Source organism: Adiantum capillus-veneris, unplaced genomic scaffold (genome assembly GCF_014529385.1).
Source record: "Adiantum capillus-veneris isolate H3 unplaced genomic scaffold, ASM1452938v2 Hic_scaffold_264, whole genome shotgun sequence".
Taxonomy (NCBI): Eukaryota; Viridiplantae; Streptophyta; class Polypodiopsida; order Polypodiales; family Pteridaceae; genus Adiantum; species Adiantum capillus-veneris.
The window spans coordinates 4159-21216 of NW_028221395.1; the positions used below are offsets into that span (position 1 = coordinate 4159).

The window sequence follows — 17058 nt, forward strand, 5'->3', positions numbered from 1 at the left end:
TGTTTGTGCGACCAGCCTAGAACGTAAGTGGATTATTTGGTCGATGGAGGTTGCAAGTTATATATATGACATTGCTGGAAAAGCGGTTATATATGCCGTTGGTTTGAAAAGCAGCCAATCAGCAACAACCAAGTGGAGAGTGAGGAGAGAAGGATAAGCTTGGGTCGGGAGCCCTTAGCACTAAAGGGCATGGGCACTTTAATGAAGCCCAAGCGGTGGGATCCACGGCAACGAAGTTCGGACACGAAGATCAAGACGCGCGCAACCGTAGGATGGCGGGGTAAACTAGGACACCAAAAGGTAAACTTGGACAGGCAAGGGGGGCTGTCCACGTTTATTTATCATTTGCCAGTTTGCCCATATGTCAACTTCCCGGTCGCGGGCGTAGCGGTTAGTGCATTGGGCTGTCATGGTGGTGGCGAGGGTTCGAGTCTCCATGTCTGCGATGGGCGCCCATTTTTTTCCACCCTCAATCCCCCTCGAGATTCCCCCTTTTGACCTGCGCCGCCGATCCCATCTCTTTCTACCCGTGCCCTTTAGTGCCGTGGGTCGGGAGCCGACGGTAACAAAGTAACAATCAGGCTATCAATTTTCGGTTGGTCAATTAATTGTTTATTTAACAAAGATTTAATTAACAGTAAAATAATGGATCAACTGGCGGCCGGCAAAGTGTGAGCACGACCATCAAACAAAATTTTTTTGGGCGACGAAGTGCCTTGTTGCAGTGAGACGCGCTTGCGCCCCCCAAACAAAACAGGGCACACAGAGAGCCAAACCTACACGAGCAGCTTGGATCTGCAATTTTGACGCTTCAGTCTCATCTTCGCCTGTACATTGCCTTTCCGATCCCGTCTCATTGATGCCTCTCTGTCGCTTCTTCCCTCGCTCAATATCCCGGCTATGGCTCTTCTCATACCTCCGGAGCCTTTTCAATGATACCATAGGTATAGTATCACTGGTTTGCCCAAGGGAGCTGGTTTCAGTGCAGGGCTGACATCTCCGTGGTTCCAACGCACCTCATGTGAAGATTAGGCTTTTATTCTGTTTGCGTGCCAGCCATGGACACAGGTTTAACAGAGCGACCACAGCCTGTCGGTGCTGGGGAGTTAGTTTTGCTTGGGCAGCCGAAAGGAGAAACTGATGTTTCTTCTGATGTATGTGCCGTTAAGAATGAACAGCAAGAGGCAGTAGAGCCCATCTCTTCAAGGAGACCTCATGAAGGTAATGAAACCTGCTCTGTTGATTCTCATGGCTTGCAGAATGCGTTGGATAAGCAAGGCAGATTAGAGGAGCTTCGCCGCCCTAATTTTCACATCTTGCGAAGTATTCTGGATGCTCAGCGCGAGAAAATAAATGAACAATTGCAGGAGCTACACAAGGTGGTTGTCCTGCAATGTCGGATCACAGGGACGAACCCGTTGGCTCAGGAGATGGTTAGACTCTTTTTTTGTTTCGCTGAATTGTCTGGCCTTACTAGATCATATCCATTTTGATGCTGCGAGTGTGTTCATGCAATGGGAAGTAGCTTGTGTCAAGAGGCAATTATGCTAGCTATTTATAGAGGCAAAGAACTCCGGTCGTCCAGAAAGTAAAGTGCTAGAAGAGAGAGATGTTGTTGATTTTGCTGCCCTAAGGATATGAAGTGTTTATGTGGTAATGATTGAATTACTGTTTGATGGGTAAGGTTAGATTTTGTGGAGTTAAGGTGATGTCTTACTGAAATGTCTCTCAGATGCAGATTGGCTGTGGAACTTTGTGATTGTATGTTTGAATGAGGTGGTTCTCTGGTAGCATGGGCCATTAATGGCATGCCTATATTTGGATGTGAATGCAGAATATATTGACGTCAAACACATTGAGCCAATTTGGGGTTACCACAAGTTTGACAGTGGGGTTAATCCTCCACCGTAATGGCACGAGTTCAATAACCCACATCAATGTGAAAGTGTGAGTAAAACACCCACAATGACTAGTGCCTTATTGGGGGTGTTAGATAAGATAGCTAAGAGAGCGTCTACTTGTAAAATTTTAAAGTTGCGCTATAGAAAGACAAAATCACCTATAATAGCCAATGGATGCCTTTTGATGTTTTTGGCCGCTACAATAGTGATACGCATCTAGGTCTAACCTAGGTTATGGAAGGATAGAGCCATGCAACTTTTGAACCCTAGAGCCAATATGTGCTTATTTATAAGCATTGAAACTACCATGCTTTTATTGCAATGAGTGACTTGCACAAGGAGGTCATAAAGGAGCCCTTGGGTTGTATCCATAGGAGTCCTCAATTGTCATAGGAAAAGGGTTAAAAGTGCTTTGTGTCTCGCAATGTTTCAAGCATGAGAGCCCATTTTAATGCAATGATACAATGAGGACTTTTAGGCAAATTGGATAGGTTGATAGTTAAATAAATTCGGACAAATTGCAAGTTCTCATCGTTCCTATGCTAAGTTGTTTTTCTACCATAAGCAAGCGTTGTCGTGGCTAGATTGCTTCAGTGTGGAGGTAATAGAGGAAATGAGCTTTTGTTTTATGCTTTGCATAGAAATAGGAACAATAGATAAGGAATTGCAATTGAATGTTGCTCTATGGGCTTTTAGGCATCTCTAAACACTATTCCTTTTTTTTGACTCATCTTTTATAGGTTGTCATCTTTAAACACTGTCAACTAGTGTATGGGTTAGATGTGATCCTGTGTCATTGGAATTCATCGTCCTTACTTTGAGAGTGGCCAAAGAACCTCATAGAGAGTGTTTTTGTGTATTGATTTGGCCGTGGGTCAAGCACCCCCACTTCCTCTCTCTTTACTTGCTCTTTCCAACACTCTCTTAACACACCATCTCTTGGGATAGTTTCCTATGACTTTAAAATTCTCTTCTTCTTCTTCTTCTTATTCTTCTGAGTTGCTCTTCACTCTCTATGTAAGTTGCATAGTGTCATTCAAACTCGTTTGGACCCATACCATACGTTTAAAAACATTTGAAATAGTTGGAGTGTTTCAAACTTGACCAAGGCTGGGTTTAAAAATTTGGGGAACTCATACGAACATTGAGAGTGCTGTGGATGGGCTCTTATTTTCTTTTGTTTCTGTGATTGATGCTATTCTTAGTAGAGTTTTCTCTTGTGATGCCATTGATTCACGATGGATGCTAATGCTCAATATTATAATGTTGTGAAAATGCTCCTTGCTTGCAAATGCTCTATTATAATACTCAATGTTTTTTTTGGATCACAATGCTACAAAATGGTTGTAAAATGCTAAAAAATTAGGATCGTGTTTGCTTCGGCCCAAGAGTATGATCAAAATACTAGCTTCCGTTGTCGTCTCCATGTCATCTGCATACCGTGTCAGATTTTGCCACATTAGCAGCACATTGCCATGTTAGTAATCCTTGAAAGTCTGCCATATGGCAGTACATTGCACATCCATATCAATAAGCATGACACATCGACACCGGCTACCACGTGTCAGCTCAGACCTGCCACGTCATCTCGGCGGGTGTGTTATGAAGCTAGATCTCTTGCTGGCTGTTACTTGATGTTTATGCCACATATCTTTGATACGTAGTACCATATAACTCCCACTTAAATAACTTGTGATGTGTTCATAAACTTGTCCACTTACCAACAAGTATCTTTACATATGCTTTGATATGAATATCATCCAAGCCTTCAAGTGTTGGTCATTCTTCATCTTTCTTCTACTCACGCACACCTCCAATAGAAGGACACTGCAAACAAACATGACAAACATAATAACTCAATAATAATGGCTTGAGGAACACAAAAATGGATAGCACAAATGCAGTATCTCGCTATGAAAGACAAAATTGCCAATCACTTTTGCGAGCAGCTCAAGTTGATACTCGACGTTGTGACCTTAAAATTGACCGTGCATACTCCGATTTTTACTTCACAACATAGAAGGGGTGTAAAACAAGATTTCACTGCGACTGGAAATGCTCCATAAACTAGGGTGCATTGTTGTTTTGTTACAATGTCGACCCCAAGATTCTTTTGAGTACAACGGTTAGAAGGCGTTGTAAAACAATTGCGCGTTTGATTTCTTAGGGGATGGACTCTCTGTCTTTGCTTTCGCTGTGGCACTTTTCCTGCAAAAGGATGAGAAGGAAAGAGCCACTATCTTTGCTTTTGCTTTTGCTTTTGCAATCTTTCTCTACAAAAAGATCTTGTTTCCTTTGCCATACACACAACATTGCCACTAATTGTGCTTCCACATTAGTACGAAGTATTAGCATCGTCAAAGCAACATAAAATGACCGAAGACATGAAGGGCATTGAAGGCCTCCTAAGAAAACAAGCCGTACGAGGATATCAATCTTTGGTCTTGTTTCGCAGAGTGTCCTCTCGTAGTGTTTGCAACTTGGCGTCCTACCGTGAGGGAACCTTACTAGGGATTTGAGTTTTAATTGTTATTGACCACTTATAGAGGCCTGTCCATTGTTTGCATAGAAATGCGTTTCACAAGGGTACAAACCCCACACAATGTTCTTGTCACAACTTAGAGCTTCTAATAAGGGTTAAAACTTAACAGCAGCGGCCGGCCGGGGGGGGGGGACAAGGGGGGGCAAACAAGTCGCGAAACGTTCCAAAAATATCAGGTGCAACGAAATTGAAATGATGAATATCTAGGTTTTACACTTACACAAATCTTTACTTCTTTCATTGCGTTAATGATTGCTTTTAGCATGAATGATGGTTACTTTTATTTCCTTGAAGAGAGGGAATGAGAGAGAGAGAGAGAGAGAGAGAGAGAGAGAGAGAGAGAGAGAGAGAGGAATGACACTCGATGGGGTCCCAGTCAACCCTCTCAAGGGGTCCCCACACCGCTGCCGATGTGGTATTTGATTTTGATTGCGTAAATGGAATGTACACACATGCAATACCTTAAGTGCAGACTCTATTGACTCGAATGGGGAATGTCGCCTCGGTAACTCTTCAGGATGAAGCACCTCTGGGGCTGATTTTATGCACCTTTGGATCCGTCTCGATGTGGGATAACTAATGGCCACCAAGGGGTGGTTTTGGGGCGGATTTGCGCTCCCGATGTGAGAGGAATGAAGGGCTGAAAGCGCAAATCTTGATGATGCCGATGATGGGCAGCAATGGGAGCACTCGATGCAGCAAGGGAATGGCCAAAAAGAGGTTCAATGGGCTGCCGAAGTACCAGACTGCATTTGGATGGTTGGCGTTAGCAGATCTCGCGCATCTCTGGCGAGGGAATCGGCTGAAAACTAGAAATGCAGGCTGATTTGCTGGGAAGTACTAGCGCTAAGGCTGGGCTTGCAAAAATGATGGCTGGTTTGCTTGTTACAGACTTGGGCACCCCTAGTCGGAAATCTGACAAGACACACGAGAGAGATCCCTTAAAACACTACACAACTTTAAATCACAGTTCATTTTTCCGGCGTAGCTCCCCGCCCAGAGGTATTGGCCCCAAAAGGTGGCGCCCCTTTCGGTATTTATTTTTATATCAATGCTTAAGCAAAATACAACACCCGAGGAGTCCTCTGCTCTCAGACTTTGTGTCCAGATGCTCTGAAGAGTGAGGCCCCTTGGGTCTATTTATTCTTACAAGGGATGCCCCAAAAGCAGAGCCCCAAAAGCAGTAAACTCAAAAGCAAACTGTCCCAAAAGCATTTGGTCCCAAAATCTGCCATAAAAAGCAATCAGCGCAAATCATAGAAATCCGTACTGTTGACACGTGGCACATGTCAGTGTAATTTCCGGTAATTAACTGTTGAACTTGTGCGTTTCCCTTCTCGTAAGCACGTTTGCAGGTAAAAATTGGTGTCTTTCTGTTGATTTTTGATAAAAAACCAGCGATTGACAGATGGGAATGTTGAAAATTGGAGGATTTTTATTAAATTTGCTGATTTTTGACAAAAATTAGTAAATTTCTCATTGAATTGCTGATTTTATAGTAAATTCAGCACATTGTAATCTCTCTGTGTAAATGTCCTCTGGGCAAGGCATGAAAGAATAGAGAGGGAGACTCTCTCGGCAGTGCGAAGAGAGAGAGACAGAGAGAGCTCTGTACCTGCCATCGATGGTGGCTTTCCTCAGCGTTGCAGAGAGGAGGAATCTTCAGCGCTAGAGAGAGATAGGGAATTTTCGACTGCAGACTCATGGAGTTCTTTTCAGCGTTGGCTCCTAGCTGGTGTCCTTTTCGCGTGTTGGCCACGGGTATCCACATGCCACAGGGGATCCTTTTGATATCTCCACGCGACATCTACGTAGCTCAGCGCACGACATTTCTTTTCACGCTTGAGGCCTTGACCTGCGTTGATTTTAAAAAAAAAGGGGATACACATTATTTTAAGTGGCCAAGGACACTTATGTTTTTTTAAAGCATGGTATGAAACTTACCGGCTTTTATAAATCTCTTACAGAGAATGAGTTTTTGTAGAAAAACTCAGTTTTCAGCCCTCTACTTCTCTCCCACCGCTCCTCTCTCTCACCCGCTCAATCTCCCGCGCTCCCGCCATCGCCTGCTCTCCTTTAGGTACTCACGCCAACGTGTAGAGCTCTTCACAGTACAACTTTTCGCGATCGAAAAGTGTAGAAAAGGGCCGGTTTCACGTGAAACTTCAAGTTTTTCACAGACCTCGCCATGCATTCCTCCAGCTCGGATGCGCAGCTTGATGACGCGCAACATTCAAATTTCGTTCAGTGTTCACGCATGCTCTATACACATGGATTACAGGCACCTTCTAGAGCTTTGACCAGCGTGTTATCGCTCTTGAAAACGCCAACGTTCAGATGAACATTCGCTTGGCCTCTCTCAAAGGGGTGGTGCAAGGGCTTAATTCCCGGCTTGCCGCTCTAGAAAATACGGCTCAATCGACAACAATGTGTATTTTTTGCAAGGGCTTAATTCTCGGCTTACCGCTCTAGAAAATACGGCTCAGTCGACGACTGCGCGTATTTTCGAGGGCGAAACCCATCTCCAGCAACTGCGGACGCAAATTGCTGCTTTTGGGCGTTCACAAGGTGGTCCAATTGCCATGATTCCGTACAAAACTACAAATTCCTTAGGGGAGGAGAAGGAATGTATGGAACTGGCCGCAAATAACTAGTTGGCTTCACCAGTGGACCGATCTCCATGGGGAGCATGACGAACGGAGGATTCAGACGATTCCTCATTATTTGCGCAGCAAGGCGCTTACCTGGTCGCGTGATATGATAGAGAAGCCTTCGGTGTGGGCTGACTTTTGTGTGAAATTCAAGAAGGATCTTGCCAAAATGGATCCTTTGAAAGCTTACGCCAAATTGCAAAGTCTTTTGATGAAAGCTTTGTCTTTTGATAAGTACACAACAGCTTTCAAAGAAGCGCTCACCTTCTGTAAGGTGGAGTCCACGCACGCTATGCACACGTACTTGCTGGAATTACATGAAGATTACCGTTGGGCCTTAATCAAGGACAAAGCCTCGACTGATCTCGAGGATAGTGGCAAAGGCCAGGACGTTCCATTTGATAATGGAGCGAATTATGAGAAGAAAAGAACTTCAGATCATCAATCCAGTGAGGGCGCGTCGAGGAAGCGACCCCGATTCTAGCAAAATTCAAATCACCGCCGAGACCTTCTTAGGAGAAGAAGAAAGCCAAAAATGCTTCAGTTGCTAACGCAGTGAAGAAGGGGGCTTGCTTCGGATGTGGCCAGACAGGTCACCAAATCAAGGATTGCCCCAAGAAGAAGACAAAGAAACCGCAAGGTCGTCCTTCGATTCAAATTCATGAGATTTCTGGTAACTCTGATGTCATTCAAGTTGAAATCCATCATTTAGCGCACAGTTCATGCACTAATTGTACTTTTAGCACCAAAGTGTTTGATAAGCGCTATCTTCTCCGTTTCCCCGGGAAGATAACGGTCACGACGTGAACGTACTCCTTGATAATGGAAGCTCACACAATTTTGTGGATGCAAAATTGGTGCAGAAACTGAGCCTGCGGACGTGCGACAGTGACCATGAGTATCGTGTGAAGATGGCTCATGGCGAGGACACGGATGTATGGAATGAGATGGTTCCGGATTTGTCGCTCGAGCTGGTTGATTACAAAGAGAACCTGGATTTCCACATCATGCATATAGATAGAGCAGATGTTATTTTAGGTATCCATGATTTTATGATAAGCAAGACTCATTGTATATAGACTATGTACATGACTCTTGTTTTTGTTAAACAGGACATGCCTCATGTATCTATGTCGCTTTGGAAGCAGATTTTTATAAATAATGGGTCATACCAATTGTTACTGCTTTGGAAATGTATAAAGATACAAAGTCTTCTGATGTTGACTTTTATCAATGTGTACCATCTGCGTGGTTTGATTCATTAGTGCTTGGTAGTATGGTACTTCTGTCACTGAATTTCGTAAGAATGTTTCATGTTCTTCTGTTGAACTTGGGGAAATCCGATGAATCCAACCTTTCCGAGAAATCATGATTGATTTCAAGGATGTTTTTTCTGATGATCTACCTTTTGGCTTGCCGCCTTCGAGAGGAGTAGATCATGACATTGAGTTGGTGGCTAATAGTGAGCCCTTCTCAAAACAATCCTATCGGTTTAGTAAAACTAAGGAGGACGAGATTCAGCAGCAGCTGAAAGATTATCTCGACAGGAGTTTTGTTCGACCGAATAAATCTCCATGGTGAGCGTCTGTGTTGCTTTCTCGAAAGAAGGATAACACTATGCGCTTCTGCGTGTATTACAAGGGGTTGAATAAGCTCACTACCAAGAATAAGTATCTGCTCCCATGCATGGATGATTTGATAGATCGGCTCCATGGAGCGTTGTATTTTACGAAGATAGACCTGTGATCAGGCTATCACTAGATACGGATTAAGCTGGAAGCTGTTCCCATAACGGGTTTCCATGATAAAGTTGAGAATTTGAAAGTGGTTTATTGTATGAACAGAATTCCATTAAACCTTCGTAGTAATATACACTTATGTGAGAGTGTGCACTGTGTTAGTGCTTGCAAATACATTGCTACCTCGGTCTACACCCACTACAAAGCATCGATGATGCTAGTGGGGATGCTGTAGTACATTGTAAATATAATGATTGAGGGAGATAATGGTTATATTGTCTTGTGGATGATTATATTTTGCACATTCCTTTAAGAGGCTCTTCCTGGATTCATCTGGTTTAATTATCAAGATTTGCAATGTTGCATGTCTTCTTTATTGATTTTCGATCTCATTTGCTGGAATGTTTTCCTTTTTCTGGTCAGATGCTTTGAAAAATAATTTGTGGATGCTGAATAAAACTTTTTTTTTAATCATAAGCAGTGAATCAGTGAAGAAGCAATGTTTTTATTGATTATATATCTTATCTTTTTTCTCTCTTCTTTTTCAAGCTAAAGTTTTGTGCATGTCAATTGGTTGTCAATTACTTTTGGTCTTCCATGAAGCTTATGTGTTTTCTAATCTTGCGTGATGTCTCATGTTTTGCAGGCTGCTGTCGTTCTAGGGAAAAGAGTAGGTAAGAATGTGTTATACCGCAAGATTGGGTTGTGACTTCATTTACTGAGCTTGATCAGGGGCTGAACATGTGTGACTATTACTAGTTGCAGCATGTAACTGCAAGTTTTTAAGTGGCGTTGGTGTGGTTTATGATAGTTTTGCACCTGTTCAATTGTAGGCAAGAAGTTTGGAGACTCATTAACACCCAAAGCATTGAAGTGTCTGTACAATGTCTTTTCAATAAAGGATACCATCACAAAGAAAGAGGCTCGTGAAATAAGCATGCTGTGTGGAGCCACTGTAACCCAGGTATGGCTGCCTGACTCCCTACAGATTATTAAGCTCTGTATATGGCTCGTTTCCTACTGCATATATGCAAGGCAACAGGCAACCCCTTTGACCAGCGCCACTGGCGTTTTATGATTCAGGTTAGGGAGTTCTTTGCTGGACAACGATCACGAGTAAGAAAAGTTGTTCTCTCCTCTCACATAGAGCAGGGAAGTGATCCTTTGTGCCCTCGGACGCAGTCCATACAGCTGGAACAGCCACCATTGGTGGGCTCACACTCTGGAGAAAATGTACCGTTATCATGCTCTCAGCAGGTGCCGGGCAATGAAGGTAGTCATCTTGTGTTACTGGAAACATTTCGTGGCAAGCCCGATGGAATTTTGAGCAAGCTGTATGCAGTGGAAAAGGCTGAGCATCTTATAAATGTTATGCACAAGGAGAGTACGTTCACTGGGCAAAGCCAGCTTGCTCAAGTGATCATGCAAGCACATGATTCCGTCTTGCGCTGGTAAGATTTCTGGCTGTGGAGAAAATTGACTTCATGGTTTAAGTCTTCTTCAGCAACCACATGGAGAATGTGATGCACACACAATGCACATAATTCAAACTTCAAAGCGTAAGTTGTGAGAAGCCATTTGGGAAGCTTTTTACTCGCGTTTCGGTTCTAATTTTGGAAACAAACCTGTCATAGTTGTCAAGGAAAAGGCAATATTCTGACGAGTTCGCCTGTTTCAGCTTCATAGCCAGGGGGGGTTTGCAGCAAATAATTAGGTGGTTAATTCAAGCCGCTGCAGAGGAACAAACTAGCCTTATTCGACTTATTTTGAAGGTTGCCTTTACCTAATCTCATTCGTCTTTGGCCAGTTGGCACGCACATTGTTATCTCTTTGTCTGAAGTCTGCGGTCTCACAGGCTATTACTCAATTTCCTCTTGGCTCTGCTTTACCAAGGCACATGTCCTTGCTCTTGCAGACAGTCAATAAGTTACGATTTTACAGAGCGCAAGGTACTTTTTTCCTTTCAAAAAAACTCAGCAGTAATGTTACGTATTCTGAACTGATTGTCATCTTTTGTTGAATGTGTGCATGAAGATCAGACGTTGCCAGTCGTGCTCGCTTGCTTCTTTCACGATGGAGCAGGTTTTGTAAAAGCACCCAAAATGGCAAGTTGGGCATTTCCACAGGCAATTTTTCTACCTTCCAAGCTTTCTGTGGTGTGAGGAGGGGATTCTGATTGTGCATAATGAAATTGCACCCCTTAGTTTATTAGTGTAGTATACACAAGTGATGAAGGGTCACGATCTTTAGATGTAAAAAATTAAACAATGACATGCCTTGTGGGCTGTCAAATTGTACGGGAACAATCACAACATTTGCTCCTTCTCGTCACTCAAAGACACAAAGATGTGGATTGAAAACGACATACAGGAAAAAATACACGAAAACAAGGGGAGACAGGTGCTGGCAAAGAGTAGAAAGTAGAGGGGAAGGGGGGACCCAGGTCCCACGCCACAGGAGTGAGAACATGTAGGGAGAAGGAGCTCCGCTCACAGAAGAAAGGTCATATGTGGTGCATGTTCGACTCTCTCTCTCTCTCTCTCTCGACAGTTAGCCTTGCACTTGAGTCCTCTCGACAGTTAGCCATGCAGGGAGATACAGCATGCTGGTATGGTGAAATGACATCATGGTTTTAGGCGCATGGGTTCAGCATAGACAAATGCCCCCCTTCCATTACTCATTAGAGGCACCCTCTATGACTCTTACACAGTCCGAGATCACCAGGCTCATCCGACAGGACCTGACTCAGCTAGACATCAGGAGGACATGGATACAGCTAGCACAAGAGCTGGGCACGAAGATGGCTTTCTATAGAGAGCATCTTCTCCAGCTTACAGAGGACGGTTTAGTGACGAGGCCCAGATACATGGACACTCACTTGTCTCATGGGATACGATGTGCTATTGGCCAGATACGCACATCTTCACACCAGCTGCGGATCGAGACTGGGAGATACAGTGGAGTACCAGCAGAGGCTAGGACATGCCCCCTGTGTGGCATGGAGCCAAAGACAGAGTTGCACTACACATGCCACTGCCCCGTCTACTACGAGATACGAGGCCGCTTCCATTGCTTGTTTAGAGAGGGCTTTGGACCACTCTCCAGAGTCATGCAGTACGAGGATCAGAGATGCTTTGGGTTTGTTTCTACTCGAGCTGCGCCGACACAGAGAGAGCCTGATGAGAGGAGAGGCTAGCCAGTCTCAGAGACACATCACAGACTTCTTTAGAGCAGACACTGGACACCCGGAGGAGCTACTACCACAGCAGAGCTCGTCGCCTCACACCAGAGGCACACTGATCGACCGGGCGACCGAGCTGGGGAGATCCAGATGCCCACGACTGCGGAGGACTACACAGCATCGACGGAGGCTGCATCAGAGGATTCGGATCACTTTGGCCCGACATGCACGACGCCCGGTCAGACTATTGACCATGGAGGAGATTGATGAGATCTGTCAGCGACCGATGCTGGATCTCTTGTGATTTAGCTACCCCAGCTAGCTACTTTGCCCCGTTCACACCTAGCAATCCAGGATTCCATAGTATATTTGTGTTGTCATTTTGTTATTCTGACTTTGTATCAGATCCACCACATTGTAACTTTTTGGTCTCATAGGTCACTTTGGCCTTTTGAAGACATTAATATAACATTTCATTTCATTTCATTTCTCTCTCTCTCTCTCTCTCTCTCTCTCTCTCTCTCTCTCTCTCTCTCTCTCTCTCTCTCTCTTTGGACAACCGGAGGAGACACTACCACAGCAGAGCCCACATTCTCCTCGCACCAGAGGCACGCTGATCGATCGAGCGATCGAGCTGAGGAGATCCAGACGCCCACGACTGTGGAGGACTACAGAGCATCGACGGAGGCTGCTTCAGAGGGTTTGGATCACTTTGGCTTGACAGGCACGACGCCCGGTCAGACTACTGACCATGGAGGACATTGATGAGATCTGCCAGCGACCGATGCTGGATCTCCTGTGATTTAGTGCTTTTTGAGGATACATCCGCATTGTGTTGTATTAGCCCCCCATTCACCTCACACCCCCCTCCAACTCATATCCTACACAATCCCAGCTAGCTGCTTAGTTCACATCTAACAGCTTAGGATTTCATAGTATTTTTATTTTGTTATTGTATCAGATCCACCACATTGTAACTTTTTGGTCTTATAGGTCACTTTGGCCTTTTAAAGACGTTAATATAACTTGTATCAGATCCACCACATTGTAACTTTTTGGTCTCATAGGTCACTTTGGCCTTTTGAAGACGTTAATATAACATTTCATGTCATCTCTCTCTCTCTCTCTCTCTCTCTCTCTCTCTCTCTCTCTCACGACTGCGAAGAACTACACAGCATCGACGGGTTCTACGACAGAAAATTCGGAGCACGCTGGCCAGGCATGCACGACGCCCGGTCAGACTACTAACCATGGAGGAAATTGATGAGATTCGCCAACGACCGATGCTAGATCTCTTGTGATTCAGCCATCCCAACAAGCCACCCAAATTTTCCCGCTTAGTCTTATGCTTGGCTCACATCGACCAACTTAGGCCCCCATAGTAGATATCTTTGTTTTGTACTGTTATTAGGCTATTTTGTTACTCTGACTTTGTATCAGATCCACCACTTTGTAACTTTCGGGTCTCATAGGTCATTATGGCCTTTTGAAGACGTTAATATAACATTTCATTTCATTTCATTTCATTTCTCTCTCTCTGTGATCACACATACTCCATATCGTTCCAGCTAGTAGGTTCACAGATTGAGAGACCACATGTCATGATGATGAATCTCCTGCATCGTTCGTTGCAGACCCTCTTTCCCACATGACACTATTAGATTGGAACTTGCCACATTGCCAATGCCAGGACAGACTTTCGTAGAGAGCTCAAGGCATCTAGGCAGCTGGCAGAGGCAAGTGAGAGTAGCACTTTTAGATTCATCTTAGTATCTCTTTTATGTATTTCTTTTCTGTACTCAGACACGGTACCAGATTTACAAGTTTGTAACGCATTGGTCTCACAGGTCATTTTGGCCTTTTATAGACGTTAATATATCATTTCATCTCTCTCTCACATGTATGAAGCAGCAATCTAGGCACCTGGACTAGATCATGGTATGCATGGAGGATGCGGTGGTTCAGCACACATCCTCGTGGTATAGAGTGGTTCCCACCTTTTCAGTACGACCCACTCTCACCATTTAGCCCAGAGACGTCCCATAGCTTCAGGATATTAGGCCCAGAGAGTACATTACAGGGCCATGATCCATCCTGAAGATCCGATTATGACATGAGCAGACCAGACAGCAGGAGATACATTGTTTCACGCTCTCCTCTGCATTTTCTGCTCCCCACTCCGATTTATTTTATCCAACAATCTTGTGTATTGTGAGAAGCTAAAAATGGATGAAGGGCCTAGAGTGTTCTGGTTTCTTGCAGTTTGAAAAAGGAGCTTGTAGGATTTCATTTAGTAAAAGGACAAGTAGTCCTCCTCTCTTGCCGTCTCTTTTCTGGTCAAGCAATGTTTGTTACATGTTGTATTTGTTTCTCACATGCGTTTGAAAGATATGATTGAAACATATCTTGATTCTCTGGCAGGCATTGCTCGAAGCTCCCAGCCTGGACAGAAACGGAGCAGGTAATGGTGGAGGAGATTGCCTTCTCATGGATTGTTTATTACAAAGTTGTCAAATCTTACTGATACTTAACAAAAACAAATTTTGTAGAGATTGTGCTCATACAAGTACCGTCGATGATGCTTCAAAGAAAAAGGCAAAGGCTGGAAGTGTTGCTGTAAGCCTTTTTAATTTCACACCAAGGCTTCCACAATTTTGTCAAAGATGTCTTGCTGATCTTTCCTTGATCTTTTAAAAATTCAGGTGGAGTCTGGACAAATGCCAGATGTGGTGTCCAGCTCTTTGACCGAAGATAAGAGTGTGCAAGAAAGGTTCAATTTACAACTTGCTTATTGTGGCCCTGTTAGTTTTGAATGTGCTGTTTTGCTCTGAGATTAACTGCTTCAAGATATTGTTGCAGGCAAAAACCAGAAACTGTGACTGAGATTAACAATACAAGAAAGCGACTTGGCAGTTTTTCGATCCAGGGTGACCGTATCCTAGAGAAAAAATGCTTTGAGCTGTTTTGTTTCTGGAAAGCTCTTTCCATCTCTATGTCTTCCTATTGTTCTGTTTCCAAAGGTTATTTTTTATGTAAAACTTGAAAATGGTATTGCAAGCGGTTGAAAGGAACTTTATTGGGAGCTTTTTTTTTTTTTATTGGAGGTATATCTAGTAGAGGTTGAGTGCTTGAAAACCGACAAGGACAAAAAGGAACCTTTTGGGGTGTCAAAAATAGGAAGGAGCAATCACACCATTCTATTCATACCCGAACAAGCTGATTCTGCAGTGGACCATCAGTTCAATTTCTTGAAAACTTAAATATTGGCTTGGGAAAGGATTCATCCTTAGGTATGTCAAGAAAAACGAAGTCTCTTTTTAAGTAAGGGTGTGAAAAACTTGTACAGTCGTAGTGCCCTACTAGTTGAGCGTGGCAAACCAACATCTTCAGCAGTGTGGTACCTTTGGGATTTTTGAATGTGTAAGAGGAATATTTTTTGTTTGCACAACACACTGTTACAAGTACAAAGCATGAGAGGTGCAAATCATTGGAACTGTTGTGGATGTTAAATGTGGTAGGTATATTGGGAATGTACAAATCCTATTAATATTTTATTTATAGCTGTCCCAGGAGATGTGAGGCGTGGAGCTTTAATGTTCACAAACACGATGGACAAGCAAGTTCCTGAAAGTCATAACACCATGATCAACGTGTCCACTAGTAATGGGCATGGAGGGAGTTGTGGGAGCACATAATAGAGATGATTTGTATCCCTCCACATCAACTTCATCGGATTGTATACGAAGCAAGTAAATAGATATGTTGTAAAGTAGTACTTGCATTTGTAACTCTGTCTAACCTATAGAAGATATGGGGAGTGTACAATAGTTCTTTGTAGCATTGACATTACGCCATCCATTGTCGACCACTTCAAGCATTTCTTCTGTAGCGCTCACTTTGAACCACCTATGCATGCTTTGGAACTAAGGGTAGCAACCATGATTCCCAAGCCTTTTCCACCATTAGTAGTCGTCTCACCTTATCTACATTGAGTTGACCTCTTTTTAAGCAAGGGTTTTATGCTCCAAAATTGATGTGCCATCCATCCTCGACCTAGAAATACTACTTTTAACATTTCTTCTAAGGCCCTCACTTTGAATCCTACATGCTTTTGGAAGTGAAGGTAGCAACCATGATTCCAAAGCCTTAACCATTAGTACTCTTATCGCCTTATCTATCCTTTGAGTTGGCCTCTTTTTGAAGCAAGGTATCCCAACTATACTCCAAATTTGGTGTGATACCATATCGCACTTTGATCCTTGATCAGGAAGAGTTATGCACCAAATCATTGCCTCGTATGCACAGTTTGGCGCTATTGCAATCATGTTGGTTGTCTTTTAATTACTTTGTTTTGATTGTTGAAAGAATGTAGGACTCTCTAGGATACTATGGTTGAGACAAAGTTCAAAATCTCATACAAGAAAAATATTGAGCTTAGCATGGATGCAAGACATCAAGAAGTGGTTTCGAAGATGGAGTGCAACACAATTGCTTCACAACACAACAGTGAATAAGATTTTCCTGTAACACCAATGAAATCATTGCATGTGATAATAGGAGGCTTGAACTTTATGAATGCAATACACCGCCCACATTGCCCCAATTACAAAAGCATGTTCTTTAATGAGAGAGAAAACCATACTCACCATACATGCTTGAGCCTATATCCTTCCCTACAATCTGCACCATATCCAACTCAACTCCCACTCCCTTGATGTGACACGAACCATTGGGCATGGGAGAGAGTCCCTTCCTGTGTGGACACTATGCCCTTTGCATGTGTGGTCATTTTTTTATCACATTCACGCTTGCTTTCCTTACCCATAACAATTCAAACATACCTTTCTTTCCCAACCAAATTGTGCACTCTCAATGGCCACCCTCATATCCACATTCTTCAAGAATTGAAGTCGTTGATCGGCTCAAACATAGATGCAACATGTTTTTATTTGATCCCATAAGGCCATATTTGACCTTCAAGGACAATTTTACTCTCTCTCTCTCTCTCTCTCTCTCTCTCTTCTCTCTCTCTCTCTCTCTCTCT

At 43.5% G+C, this 17058-nt stretch overlaps 1 protein-coding gene across 1 annotated transcript; it reads left to right on the forward strand.

The window, feature by feature from the left end:
• Window positions 1–707: 707 nt before the first annotated feature.
• LOC147417359 (homeobox protein LUMINIDEPENDENS-like) lies at window positions 708–15274 on the forward strand. Its single transcript, XM_086507687.1, has 13 exons — window positions 708–1433; window positions 9480–9507; window positions 9667–9797; window positions 9917–10106; window positions 10176–10284; window positions 10512–10605; window positions 10689–10782; window positions 10873–10959; window positions 14436–14475; window positions 14564–14630; window positions 14717–14784; window positions 14874–15034; window positions 15129–15274. Exons 1-13 carry the CDS (start codon window positions 1059–1061, stop codon window positions 15272–15274), a joined length of 1590 nt encoding a protein of 529 aa, XP_086363813.1. The 5' UTR covers window positions 708–1058.
• Window positions 15275–17058: the final 1784 nt, after the last annotated feature.

Coding starts and splice junctions, on each gene's coding strand:
- LOC147417359 (XM_086507687.1), top strand. CDS start 1,059: ATGGACACAGGTTTAACAGAGCGACCACAGCCTGTCGGTGCTGGGGAG. Junction 9,508..9,666: donor CGTTCTAGGGAAAAGAGTAG/GTAAGAATGTGT, acceptor GTTCAATTGTAG/GCAAGAAGTTTGGAGACTCA. Junction 10,783..10,872: donor ACGATTTTACAGAGCGCAAG/GTACTTTTTTCC, acceptor CATGAAGATCAG/ACGTTGCCAGTCGTGCTCGC.